Source organism: Simochromis diagramma, unplaced genomic scaffold, assembly GCF_900408965.1.
Source record: "Simochromis diagramma unplaced genomic scaffold, fSimDia1.1 OVJJ01000304.1, whole genome shotgun sequence".
Classification (NCBI taxonomy): Eukaryota; Metazoa; Chordata; class Actinopteri; order Cichliformes; family Cichlidae; genus Simochromis; species Simochromis diagramma.
In genome coordinates this window covers 13,139,020-13,153,203 of record NW_024387030.1, presented here as the reverse complement: position 1 = coordinate 13,153,203, position 14,184 = coordinate 13,139,020, and the positions used below count along the sequence as shown (strand labels likewise).

The 14,184-nt window shown below is 43.5% G+C and overlaps 1 protein-coding gene across 1 annotated transcript in view; it reads left to right on the top strand.

Moving 5' to 3' along the window:
* Positions 1–14,184, top strand: part of mnat1 (MNAT1 component of CDK activating kinase) — a 32,608-nt gene that overhangs the window by 1,053 nt on the left and 17,371 nt on the right. Inside the window, exons 2-7 of the mRNA XM_040041812.1 lie at positions 268–372; positions 6,210–6,362; positions 6,747–6,820; positions 7,786–7,889; positions 8,124–8,264; positions 9,329–9,460. Coding sequence (XP_039897746.1) covers positions 284–372; positions 6,210–6,362; positions 6,747–6,820; positions 7,786–7,889; positions 8,124–8,264; positions 9,329–9,460 — 693 coding nt within the window. The 5' untranslated portion in view covers positions 268–283. The remainder of the gene's footprint in view (positions 1–267; positions 373–6,209; positions 6,363–6,746; positions 6,821–7,785; positions 7,890–8,123; positions 8,265–9,328; positions 9,461–14,184) is intronic.

Sequence of the window (14,184 nt, the reverse complement as noted above, 5' to 3'; positions counted from 1 at the left end):
TTATTTATTTACTTAATTTATTTTACCTCGCTTCCACTGGGACTCCCTAGCAGCCTTGCATGTATGTGCGCCAGCAGCTATTTGCACCTCACCTCTAAAAGCAATCATTAAATAGGAACACATCTTATTAATGCCGTTTCCTGTCGGACCTCATTTTGTGTAACGCAGCGGTTCGTAGCTTGGAATCTGACAGGAGAGCTGCAGGTTGTTGACGTGTTTTGTTTTGTTTCTGAAGTGCTTTTTATTATTGCCATTATTTTTTTTTAGTGTGGTGCAGACAGAAATGGACGAACAGGGCTGTCCGAGATGTAAAACAACCAAATACAGAAACCCGTCGCTGAAGCTGATGGTGAACGTCTGCGGCCACACGCTGTGAGTATTCACACCTGACAGCTACAAGGAAAGAGCACAAATCCTCCACAACATCGCGGCGTTTCTGCTCCAGGCTGCTCGAAACGACACGCAAACACAAAGCACCCCCCAAAAGCAGCTATAATATAGCGTTTAAAACTGTTTCCGCACATACATCTCTAGTCTTAATTGGGGGACTTGGACGTAAACAAAACTGATAAGCCTCGAATGCTGACGGTTTGTTGGGCTAGCTCATATTTATAGTCTTGGTGTTAAATAGCTGTGTCATTGTAGACAGAAAGTGTGCTTTAGAGGTGGGTTATGTTTCCTGATAGAGCTACACAATTGCAAAGCTAGGCTAATACTGCTGGTAAACATAGTATAGCGGCCATTGTTTACATATGACCTACACTGGCTGTAAGCAGCTCAGCTTAGAGACCTCTGTAGAAAAGCAGACCCTGCAGTTGTGTCTTTGTGTGTGTGTGTGTGTGGAAAGTACAGCAAGTTTAGGATGGCAGGGGGAAAAGTGACTAATGATGAGGAGCATAAACACCCTGTGCTGAGTTTTTAACCACATAATGAATATGAATTATTCAGAGGTTTTTGAAAAGGGCCAGCTCAAAGGTGCAAATCAAATTCGAGTTTGACTGCGCAAGTTTTTCCATGTTAATCTGCCAACCTAACTAAAAGCTACATTTTTATTTGAATGGCTGCACCTCTGTCACAGGTCTGGCTTAATTTGGAATTTGTCATTTTTGCATTAAACGGAAAATATAATGCAAAACCTAAAGTAATGTATTTTATTATTATAAGTGGCAATGATGATGGTTTGGAGGGAGGATATGTTGGTTAAAGGATATTGAAGATGGAGCTACCTTGCTGGAGGAAAAGAGAGAGGCCACAGTGATGGAGGAAATGCAGAGGGTTGGTTTGACAGAGGATGAAAGGGACAGAATAGGGTGAGATGGAGGTAGATGATTCACTGTGGCTACCCCTAAAGGGATCATATGAAAGAAGTAGAAGATTATGATTATTATTTGCATAACATACAGAAATGGATGAAAAGTTAGCATGTTTCCATTTGTTCGTATTCTGCTACTTCTGTGCAGCAGCATCATGTAGATACTTTTTCAAACTTCGCTGTGCATTTTTCAGCATTTAACCTTGTCCGCCCTTTAAAAACATGGACGTTTAAATGAAGGGGACATGTTCTCCATGAGCATTATGCAGCGACGGTGGTAGCTTGATGAGCACATCTTTTTCGACCCTGTCTGTTTATTGACCGTGCCATCAGGAAGTGGTCATGCTTTGTCATCAGGTCAGCGGGCTCATAACTCACTGCCTCTGTCTGGATGCAGGACTACACACAGAAAATTAAAATGATTCTGCAATGAAGCAATTTGGAAAGATGTCCTAGCCCGGGTCACCTTGGATCTGTTCCTCAGAGCCGGTGCGACAGTGAATTTATGCATCACTTGGAAACTGCTGCACTCCCTAACCATATTAGTATTTTCATCACTGATGCTTTTTGGCTTTTCTTTTCTTTTTTCCCCCCTTTTTTTTTTTTTTTTTTTTTTTTTTTTTTTTTTTTTTGAAGCAAGTCTTACAGAAATGCTACAAGATCTGTAACTCTGTTTCAGAGTTATCCATTTTCTCATTTTTAATCAACAACGCTCTTCAGAAAAACTATATAAGAAAAAGAAAATCTAAGAGGTTAATGCACATGGTTAGTTTTTAGATGGTTATATAGTTTTTGACTCTGTGCACCAACATACATCTTTAATCCAAGGGGCTTAACAAAAGCAAACAAACAAAAGCCTTTGGATAAATGAAACTAAGATGAATGAATATATACCAGAATTATTTAAAGAGAAAAGTATGGAGAAAGAGTGAAACAGCTCCTGATCTAAAGCATATCACATCATCTGTCAAGCATGGTGGGTGGAGGCAGTGTTATGGGATGAACACGTATGTCTGCCAGTGGAACCTGGTCACTAGTGTTTGACAACGTGACTGCTGATAGAAGCAGCACAATGAATAATGAAGCATACAGAGCTATACTCTCTGCTCTCATTCAGCCAAATGCTGTAATACTGATCAAAGAGCTCTTCAAAGTACAAATGGATAATGACCCAAAGCTTATTGCAAAGCCAACCCAAGAGTTTCTCAAGCCATAGAAACTGGATATACTTCAACGGCCAAGTCAGTCACCTGATCTCAAACCAGTAGAGCATGCTTTTCAGTTACTGAAGACAAAACCGAAGGTAGAGACCCACAATTGTCGACCTGTCCTGCGTGTACCCCGCCTTTCACCCTATGGTAGCTGGGATGGGCTCCAGCCTCCCCGAAGCCTTGATAAGGATAAGCAGAAGAGAACGGTTTGATTCCTAGCGTCTCCAGTCTGCATGTCCTTGGTATGAGAGAGAGAGTGTATGTGATAGGTAAAATGCTTTAAAGATGTAAAATCTAGTGCCGTGTGTGTATGGTAGCATAAAGCACTTTAAATGTTCATGAAGTATAGGAGGGATATATATAAACACCGGCCTGTTTACCAGGAGAAAGTAGCACTAGTGAGAGCACAAAGCAGTTCAGTTATTCAGAGCGATAATGCTAATACAACACAACCAATTCTTCACAAAACAAGTCATTTGAAGATATCACCCAGGCCTCTGTGAAGCCATTTTCTTCAGTGACCGTCCATTAAAGGATTAATTGACTTACTGAGATACATATACTAGATGAATCATAAACAGCTGAGAATACTTGGACTCCATTTAGATAAATGTAAGACTGTCTCTTCTTTGAGTGGCCCGTCCAGTCTGCGCTGACTAGCCTTCAGCAGTTGCATTATTAGCTTCTCCATGCATCTAAATTTAAACTCCACCGCAGCACATTTTGTATCCTTGTCACCAGGGGCATTTGATGTGGGTTATTTATTACCTTTGCACAATGACACTGGGTCTGTGTCCTTTGGCATTTGACACTGGGCACAGGCAGGCAAAAACAGTTGTAGCTGAGGCACACAGTGCTGTTTAGAAAGTGGACACAGTGACGCTAACATTACAATTATAATCGTATGCTGCAGGATGATCTACAGCAGCAATGCAAGAAGTCGTTTTGGGGATTGTTCAGATTTTTTTTTTTTTTTTTTTTTTTTTTTTAAAAAGCGTCCAGTGTGAAGTTCAGACATGTTCTTGGCTTTTCTTTAAAGTACTATAAATGTGCGGTTGGGGCAAGCTTTTAGTTTAAGCAGTCATAGTGTTGGTCTTTGGCATTTTCTGATTGTGATGCTGCAGGTTTTGCAGATTGTTTAGATTTCATACAATGCCATTACACAAATCCATCTCTACTTGGTCTTGAATCGACCCTTGGTCTAAGATGGAAACAAAAATATAGAGATCACTGTAACAAGCGAACAAGCTCAGTCTCATGCTGTCTCGTGCTTTTCTGTTTTTGCACTTTAATTCAAAAGTGACACAGCAAAGACGCAGGCAATGTCACTGAGAGATGGTGGGGGTAGTGGTGGTAGAGGAGTCTCTTTGCTGAGCCAGGGCCCTGTTTACCTTCCCCTTACCACCCCCTTTCCCTGACCTGCTGACAGCTGCAGATGGGAGAGATAGGAGCCTGGAGCTCCGAGCAGGACAGGTGAGAGAGGGAGGAGTCAGGAGCGCTCAGTCAGCGACAACAGCCTTGAGACTCAGAGATGGCAAGTAGCTAAAGATCTGTCCATTTAAATGTTTGCAATTGAGCGTAGAATTGGCTAAAAAAAAAAAAAAAAAAATCTTGATCCTCCTTTGATCGCAAAATGAAACAAGCTCACAATCTCAAAGCTGGCAAATTGATTCTAAGAGTCTCCTCCCTCCCTTTTAGACGGTCATCTCTTTGCTCTAGAGTTACACAGGATTTCCCCTTTGGAGAGTTCTGTTGTGTGGTCCATTTATGGGGCGGGGGGCCAAGCTACACCCCACTCCTTGCCCCATTTTGATGAATGGGCTCTTTGTGGGCCTGTGGAAACAAGCTGAATCCTTCCATCTACCTCCATATGGCCAGGCCTATAGATCTCCTGTAGCCTGAGGCCACAGCGAACATCTGCCTCTTCCAGGCTGCACTTCAGACTCCGAAGCACCAACTGGATGGCGCAGATGTTTCTGTCTGCCGTTCAGCTTTCATTTTTACATTGCTGCTTCTTGTAAGCCAAGCTGAACTGCTTGTAAGACAGTCCTCCGTGGTGCTTCGTCAGTTTGTTGTATAGCTGCTTGGAAAGCTTTGGTGTCACAACTCTGCAGGTTGGGCTTGTTTGACCCTTATGTGAGACGCTAGGTATAAACAGCCAAACTCCACGGCTCTGCAGTTTCTCCTTTAACTGCTTTTTTTTCTGCTTTAAATCCTGCTGATGAAGTGAAATGTCTTGCAGGATGGCTCAGTCATGATTGTTCTAATAAGCTCCATCCCTGGAGAACTTTTGACTCGACACCAGTGCCTCATGCCCAGTGTTTGACTTTTGGGAAGAAATGACTCAACCATACCATCAGTGACGTGTGGTGAAAAGAAGTTGGGTTTTTTTCCCCCCTTTAGCTTTGTTATACTTTATTATGAAAACTGTAAATGCTCAAAAGCAGATAGTGCTATTTGGAAACCAGATGTCTTTTTTGAGGTGGTCACAAGCAGGAAGGTGGATTCCTGTTGAAATAAAGCTCCACAGAGACCTAATTAAAAGAGTGTACTGTGCAAACGTTTATCCAGGCTCTCCACCCCATCAGGGGAGATAAAGGAACATTCCCATTGTCTTCGGTGTCCACTACTCACTTGAGTGTGACTGATGGGTAAACGCCTACCTGCATAAAGGTGTGATTGATGGCTAAGCACAGAATTGTGCCCTCAGGTAGGTCTGCTGATTGGTTACCATGGCGTTTCCAGTGAGGGTGCACAAAGTTCCTGTTTTGGCCTGTGTTTCTTTTTTTCTTTTTTTTTTAAACCTGAAATAGTTTCTTCCTTTTGTTTAAAGGCACGCTCTTTACCGAGGAGAGCTCTGATTCATTGTTGCTTATATGGGGAACTAAAGGCCACCTGAAAAACTCATCATGACTTTGCTGTACTGCTACATATTTTTGCCTTGGAAAGACGTAGCCGTTTAACAGATTTATAGCAAATACTTTGATCAGTAACAGCCTAGATTTCCACGGTGTTTAAGATTGTGGTTTGTTCCATTGCAGCCTCCTTTCATTTAGGCACCATGTCAGGAATAATAAGAAAGTGGGGGAAGGTTGGAATGACTTTTGGATACGTTTTTAAAAAGGTATAAAATATTTCAGATTTATTAAAAGCTTTAGTTTAAATGACAGTTCAGCTTAAGTAAGATACTGCTGTTGTTCATCTCTATGCATTTCCCAAATTACATAAGACTCGGTCCTTTCCTGTAATGATAGACTACGCCATGAGTTACCAAGCTGGATTTTATCATATTATGCAACGTGGCTAAATGACTGAGGCCTGTTGAAATAACAATAAAGTAAATGTTTTTCCAGTGCAGACAGACGCTCCGCTGATGGGGTGTCGGGCTAATTTCCTCCTCTCTGAGAGCGGGAGGCAGTCTAATCGACATTCCAATCATAATCCCAGCCATCTTTGAGCACTCAGAGGAAATATTCATGTGCCCCATTATCACCCATTGTGTCTGATGGTTTACAGAGATTTAAAAAAAAACCCACACAAACACAAATCTGCTTTATTCTGAGGGAAATTGCCACATACGCCCACACAAGCGTGCTTACTACTGACTCTCAGAGGTGCCCAAGGAGGGTCACCTCTGGGGAAAAAATGCAATTCAGCTTGGCGTTTAATGCCTGTTTTTGTTGCAGATGCGAGAACTGCGTCGAGATGCTGTTCGTTCGCGGCTCGGGCAACTGCGTGCAGTGCGACACGCCTTTGAGGAAGAGCAACTTCCGCGTGCAGCTCTTCGAGGACCCGACAGTAGATAAGGAGGTGGAGATTCGTAAGAAAGTGCTGAAGATGTGAGTGAGGGGGACTGTGAGGGTGAGGGGTGTGGTTCTTGGTGTTTATGTGTCATCCCATGCCTCCTCCCACTTCTTAAGCTACCTTTTGTCTTTCTCATTACACCGTTTGTTTTGTAGACAATGCATCTCCCCGGGGGTGCTCAAACGGGAAGGCTCTTCCTCTGCCAGATTTTTACTTCTCAGCCCCTCCCTGCCTCCTCTCTCTTCCCTGTTATCTGTTCTTTAATAGCCCCTAATTGACATCTAATGTGCGCCTATTAGGCAGGATACAGACATGGTATTATAAAATGGTTGATTTAATGGAAGCTATTAATGTCGGTGCATATTTGCTCTCACCAGGTTTTACTTTTTTGCATCACCACTTCTCTTGTTTCTCTGCAGTTACAACAAGAGAGATTTTGACTTCCCCAGCCTGAGAGAATATAACGATTATCTGGAGCAAGTGGAGGACATAGGTAGGAGCTTGGAGCTTCATGCTGAGACTAGTTTAATGATTTCTCCTTGACTCTGGCTGCACAAGAGGATGTTTTACAGGCATTAGTGTCAGCCAGGGCCACAGATTAGGAAACAGAACTTGCAATGTTCACACATCTTCACTGGCAGGTCAGTGTAAACTTGTAGCTTGGATGTATTAGAAGAGCTGCAAAACAGTGTAAAAATCCATCTAAAACAGACAAATAAAACTGATGGAGTATTTCTTAAAATAAATGAATAGATATACCATTTGGGCCAGTGATGCTGTTTCCACCAGTCCAGTCACCTGTGAGGTTTTTTTTCTCAACTTTTATTTTCACATTAGAAAACTGCAGGTTTAAACAGTTTAAATGCTTCTCCCATCCACCGCTGGTTTATTTTACACAGCGAGGGTGGAGCTAAATTGAGCAGAAGCTAAAATGAAAGCCGTCTGTATGCAGATAAACTTCTATATAATTAAATTTGGCAGATTTCTTGTAAATTGTCTCTTTCTAGCAGCAACACCTACAGCATGTATATGAGTGGGTCTTTATTATGTTAATTTGTATTATGAAATATATATGTGTGTTAATAAATTGTAGTATATATTGTTATAGATTAATCTGGCAACATAAAATAATCAAATTTGCTTGTTTTTTGTGGGCCAGTTAAAGTGCGAAGTGCTGGTTCGACGGCCCAATGAGGGGGGGGAAAAAATGTCACGATGAATAATTTCTCCTCAGCTCGTCTTTACATCGTCCCTGGGTTTAAGATATCACATGCATGTTGATTTCAACATTTCAGTTGAATAAATTTGTCGTTATTTCGAGTACAGTTTTAAATGATTTGGAGGATTTAGATAGTGGGTTTAATTAACGGTATTGTGGACTTGGAGCCAGTGGTTCTGTCCACAGTGTGAGTTGCGATGGATTGATATGTTCAACAGTGGCTGTTCTTTTGCACACAGTGTATAACCTGACAAACAACGTTGACGTGGAGAACACCAAGCTGAGGATGGAGCAGTACCAGAGAGAGAACAGAGATGTCATCCAGAGAAATAAGGCCAAGCTTGTATGTACTTTTGAAGGTTTTCCCCCCTTATAAAAGGATAATACCTAATAATGACACTTGTATTTAAGATAAAACACTGGCCTTTTTTATTTTAAAGCCAGCTGCTCTGTTTGTCTAAGAGGGCAAAGTGTAGAATCAAGTGCAACAGGGCGGTGCTACAGCTTGTGTAGAATCTGCCGCGTGGTCAATAAAGCGACAGGTTCTTCCAACTTGCCGACTCTCTCTCCTCCTCAGACACGGGAGCAGGAAGAGCTGGAGGAGCTTCTGTTGCAGGAACAGCAGAGCAATGAGCAGCGGCGACTGGAGGTGCTGCAGGAGGAGCAGAGGCAACTACAGGCCAAGAGGAAGAACAAACAGGCTCTGCTGGACGAACTGGTGAGATGCACACGTTGCATGGCCGTGTGCATGTGTAATGACAAATCTAGTGATGCAATTAGCGAGTCACATTATGACAGATGTTCCATGTCGGATGTGCATGCGCTCGGCTCTAGGGTTCGTGGATGTGAGATCATTAAGAGCTTATTACCAGTCATTGTGCTGCAGGTTGCATTGTTCTCATTCTGTGATTCCAAAGCCTATCGGCTCCATTGTGTTGAGCTGCAGGCTTTGAAAGTTATTGTTCCGGCAGAGCGGGCTGCTGAAGGACCATCACAGATAGCTGGCTAAGCTGTGTGTTTGTTTGTTTAAGGCACAGGGCCTGTTGACTGTAGGCAGATGAGATCAGCTCTCACACCCCCCAGGGGAGCTCTCCTGAGCTCTGACATCTGTACGGCCCTGTGGCCACTAGGCTTGCTATTCTTATGGGGGAACACTCACATACATTACATCAACAAATACATTTAGACTGCATGTTGCCGTTTCCCGGAGTGGCTAACTAATCAATAAAACACATCAGTAGGAAGTTGAAACACACTAGATTATTGTTCTTCTCTAATACAACATGTACTCTACGCTGGATTCACATTTGTTATCTGCTTTTATTTCACTCATTTGAGTAAAATGTGTCAGTCAGAAGAGGACCCATAGTATGGAAACTGATTTAACTGTTACTGACATATTGATAAATAGCACCAAAAGCTCTAGACTGTCCCACCTTTATAGTTCACCCCATCAAAAATGTCCTACCTCTACAGTGAACAATGTGTCCAGGCTTGTGTTCTTAGATCTATGCGCTTGGCAATACTCCACTGAAGAAATTGAAACGTCCGACCTTGCATTTAATGGAGGTGAAGACGGCTCAGTGCACTTGAAGCGGCGTCCCCTGACAGCGGCACAGTTTTGCTAATATGACTTACTAAAGTTTTGTGGCAGCTGGCCTGAAAGCAGCCCGTGCTCATGGTGACCCAGCAATGGGTGGGATATGTTCAATGAACTACTGCGTTACATTTCACACACTAAGATTAATACTTACAAAGTCTATATACGTTTTTTGTCTCCAGGAGCAGTCTCAGCTTCCTGCCACCCTTTTACTCGCTCAACACAAAGTTCGCGCTGCCCAGCTTGAGACCCAGATAGAGCAGCAGAAACAGACTGTGAAGCCCACCAGTCTGTTTTCAACTGGAATCCATATGGTAAGTGCAACAGTCATATTGTAGTTTTCTGCTTCTCTTTTCATCCCGAATGTGTGTTATTTACACACACAGGAAGTGATATGACTTATATGGTCATCAAGGAGCTGCTAATTCAAAGAAAAGCAGCTTTTGAGGAGGATGGAGCCAAAAGTGCTCGTTTCAGCCTGACAATGAATGGAGGGGTTGTATCATGACCCTACATGAGCTAAGTAAGGATAATTTTTGTGCTATAAATCATGCACTGGTTTTCCAGCGAAGTTCAAGAATAAAAATATGGAGCTCTAGATGGAGCACAATAGGTCCCATTTAAATCCTGAGAGTGTTCGATAATCTGGGAAGGTTTTTTCCCTCGCTTACAATTGTGGTTGTTTAGAACCGCTTTAATTTTTTTTTTCTTTCCACTGTGGTTGGGCAACACATCACACACACAAAAACGACTGCTTTTCATACAAACCCCTGGACTAAGTTTGCTTGTTAGCATTCGTCCAACAGGCTAAACTTTACTGCTCTGAACCTGTGTTGCAAAGATCTAAGACAAGCAGCAAAACAGTGAGAGCAAAATGAGCATCAATCAAGTTTTAAGAGGCAGCTAATACACATAGTGACATGCCTCTGCTCAGTGCGATTAAGGTGAATCTGAACTGTTGAGGTCATTAGTGTCAAAACTTTACACGGATTGCTTGTTGACAATAGTGTGTCATACATGGCCACACTTTGAAAAGGAGGATGTTCCTCCATGTTTGGTGCTTCTTCAGTGTGGGAAGAGGCCCTCACCTCTTCATTCATGTCATCACATTCCTCTGGGTGTGCAGTAGGTCCCACAGAGAGCGAGAGAAAGCATGTGGGCTCAGGGTTTCGGCCACTCTGAGCTTGCAGCTTTGTACGCACCGTGTCTGGAGGGACCTTCCATTTGGCTGTAGCTCAGGTTTTCAGTCGTTTATTTTCATTTTACTGCGATGAGATAGGCTGTGTCATCATCCCCACCCCTTTCACAGCAACCCTCATGAGGCATGGTTGTCTTCCCACAGTTCAGTGGTGCGTGGGAGAGATATCTGCTTAGCACTCACCTCAGCTCAAGCTGAAACAAGGTTTTGACATACTTGGGTAGAACCGAACTCTATTTTTGAAGAAAGGACTATCTCATAAAGCAACACTCAAAGTATTGAACTGAGCTATACGGGGGGGATTCAGTACTCTCACTTTCACCTCCTTAATATACAGCGTGAAGTTAAAAGTTGCTGATGGAGAGAGAAACTGCATGATTATGTTGCTCTTGGCTTGTTCTGTGCATGTTTTTCCTTGCTTCTTTCTCCCCATTTCTCCTCATCTTCCCATCCCTGTGCTCTTGTTGGTGGAGTAGAGTTCTTCCCATGCATCTGCTGTTGGACTTGAGAGACTTGAGTCAGGGGAACGTGTGGGTTTGGATTTCCCTTCACCTCAGTCCATAAGAATGACTTCTGTTTGACTTGGTGGGGTTTCAGCACAGAGCGGCAGATTCCTGGAGATTGCTGGAATTCATTTATCTGCTAGGTTCTGGTCCCTCGCTCCAAACAGGGTTTCAGTTTTTCTTCAGCAGAAATTAGGAGAGACAAATGTAAAAACACGCCTTTTTAAAGCTGGGCCACATTTCTATGATTTTGCTTTGAAGCACGACTAATATGTGCCAATCTCTTTAGTAACTGTGATATCATGTACTGTTATAATGATTAGTCATTTTTGTAATTTTCAAGCATAAATGGCTCCGTTTCCTTGGACCCTTTTTTTCTATCACGAGAAGAAAGTCTTATATTTAAAAAAGCAGTTTTAAAGGTATTTGCTTTAGGCCTGGAAAACTTTAAGTTTTCCCAAACTGCTTAGAAATATCAATCAATGAAGTATTCATTAGTACAAGTCCTGTTATCGCTTGTGAAATACACTGACAAATACGAAACAGTTTCATGTGACAGTGATGAATGGACTTGGAGCACATTTTTGACCTCTTGATTTTTTTTCATTTGGATGTTTTTGCCGACGTGACGTTCACCAGTCACAGGAGCACAAATGTGCGGCGCCCCTGACTCTCTGTACCCACAACCCCCCTCTCTATACTGCCACCTTAACAGTATTTCAGCCAGCTGTTTCATCCGTGGCCAAAGTGAGCCGTCACCAGAGGAATGACATATCTGCCTGTCTTTGGGCTGGAAATTGGGGATGCCAGTTATTCCTCAGCTTCCTAGTCGTTCCGGACTTTATTTAAAGCGTGATCTAATATTGCACCTAGTTGTGATATGTTGTCAACTGGAAACACGCATGGAGACATCTCAGCCATGCTGGCTCTGTTCTTTGCCAGAGTGATTTTCTCGGAGTTCGTGAAGGGGACTCCAACCTTGGCCCTGATGTTTCTGGTTATGCACTACCATTGCTGTTGAGCGGATGTTTGAGGAAGTTCACCAATCCTCAGGGAAAGTAGTCTTATTCCAGGTGTGATTTTTGAAGTGGGATGGGCCTGGTCTTGCCTTAGGAATGGTCTGAAATCACTCACTAATCCTTTACTTTGTAGGGACTCTATTGAAGCATGAGACACACATTACCCGTGTGTGGGTGCGCACACACATATAAATACACCCCCTCCTTAGCCAACCTGAGTAAACATCCTTTGAAGAATAAAGTGTCTTTTAAAATAGATGTCCGCTGATATCAAAAGAGACACTCTGTGTGGGCGGGAGGTGACTATTCGCTGTTTAAACAGGTTGCTTGTTGTAGTCTGACACATAAAACGAGCCTCAGTGCCAAGCTTAATGACAAGAGTCACAATGCTCGGCACCTGCTCTGACAAAATCAGAGGGTAATAATTAGCATACAAATGACATCTGCTTTGATTTTATTGTACTCTTGCGTGCTTGCTTTATTTGTACCTGTACATTTTCTTAGATTTTCCAGTGAAACTGTGTGTGTGTGTGTGTGTGTTTGCAGTTGGGGATTTTTTTTTATTTTTTTCCCCAGCTGCTACAGTGTCCCATTCCTGAAAGCATTTTGACCGATGGGGAATCTTTCCACCTTGGGGGCAGCTTTCAGCGCCATCTTAAATGAAAGGTCCCAGGTTCCTGCGCTGCTGGGGCCCAATCCCCTCCTCACAGGCAGGAGAGCAGCTGACATACCTGACGGGGCCGGCATGGGCACCTAATGAAAGCAGGAGGCAAGCGCACACATAAACAAAAGTGGAACTCGCACACACAATCGGCTAAATGTGGGTGGAAAGTTTATACCTAAACATTGACGTGTAGCTGGCTGAAATAACCTCGGGTCCTCTCTGGCTGTAGTCCATTCTACTCTTAGGCCGTGGAATTTGAATACCACAGAAAACACAAGCAAACACAAACACACACAGACATGCTGTGAGCTTGTTTGCTCAGGCCTGTTTCACTTGGTTAAGTTGTCCTCTAGGGTGACCTCTGCGCAGTAGACGCACTTGTCAGCGCTCTGCTTTACTTCGCTCTGCCAGACTGGCCCAACCTGTTTTGCCTGCGAGGTTGTCGCTTTATACTTAATGCAACCCCCACTCGCTCTTCTTCAGTGTTATCTTTATATCCCTTATTCACAAATTCTTACAGATGCAGGTAAATTGTTGTTGTTGTTGTTGTAAAAGTTGTTTATACTGAGATTGTTGACCTTGCAGCATTCACAAACCAAAGGTGGCATGTTTTATGTGGGAGAGTGCACAAACTCTGTCCTTTGGCCTTTTCCTTTATATTGGACTGCTGGCACGCAGGGTTGAAAGCGCTGGCGTGGGGGTGGGGGGTCACCTCAGGGAGAACCGTCAGCCCTGATTGGCACCAGCACATGTGGGCATTCACACCTCTGCCCCTGGCCCCGGCTTGGCCCTGTTTAGGTTGGCCTCAGCAGCCCTTGGGCAAGCTGTTTCAGCCCAGCCCAGCGGAAAAAGAAGTTGTCAGCTTTAGGGGCTTTGCGCTGGGGCAGCTGCCACTGGTCAGGCAGTTATATTTAAACTTGTAAGGCAAGGGGAGGCACTGTATGGGAAGCAGTTTTACACTTGCTACTTGCTGCTTAGTGGGCCGCTGGGTAGCCCAAAGCTCTTTATCCATACAGAAGCACTGGCAGCACCAGTGCGGAAGGTGGAAGTGAGGACTGGAGTTGGGCTGGGACTAGCCTGGACCTGAACCGTGGTTATTATTTTTATCCCCTCTGCAAAACCAACCACTGTTCCCCCTTTTCCATTGTTCTCATTATCAGGATTTGCATTAGCGCCGAGTGCCTCGATGGCTCTGGAGCTGTGGCTTCCCAAACCCTCGGGGACCACATGAATGTATGTGGTTGTGTGTGCGAGTGCGTGGATGTTGTGGGAAGGTGCTGATGGAGAGGTTAGTCTCAGCAACCTTGATGTGTCCTGCTGAGCTGCAAAGTCAAGGGAGAGAGTGGGATGGGCGGGGAGTGCTGACGATTGTTCCGTGTGTGTGTGTGTGTGTGTGTGTGTGTGTGTGTGTGTGTGTGTGTGGAGGGGTCTTGTGACCCACAATCTGAGCCGTTGACCAATGAGCTTTTTGGCTTAAAGTTTGGCATCGTTAACGCTGTATAAGATCTTCTTCTTTAGCCTTGTTTGACCGCAGTTCTCACATTTTAAATCCTATTCTAATCATACTTTAGCATTGATGGTCAGTGCAAAGTAATATTATAGCTTAATATGCCATTAAAACACATGTTTTTGTGAATCCTTTAATAACACATTC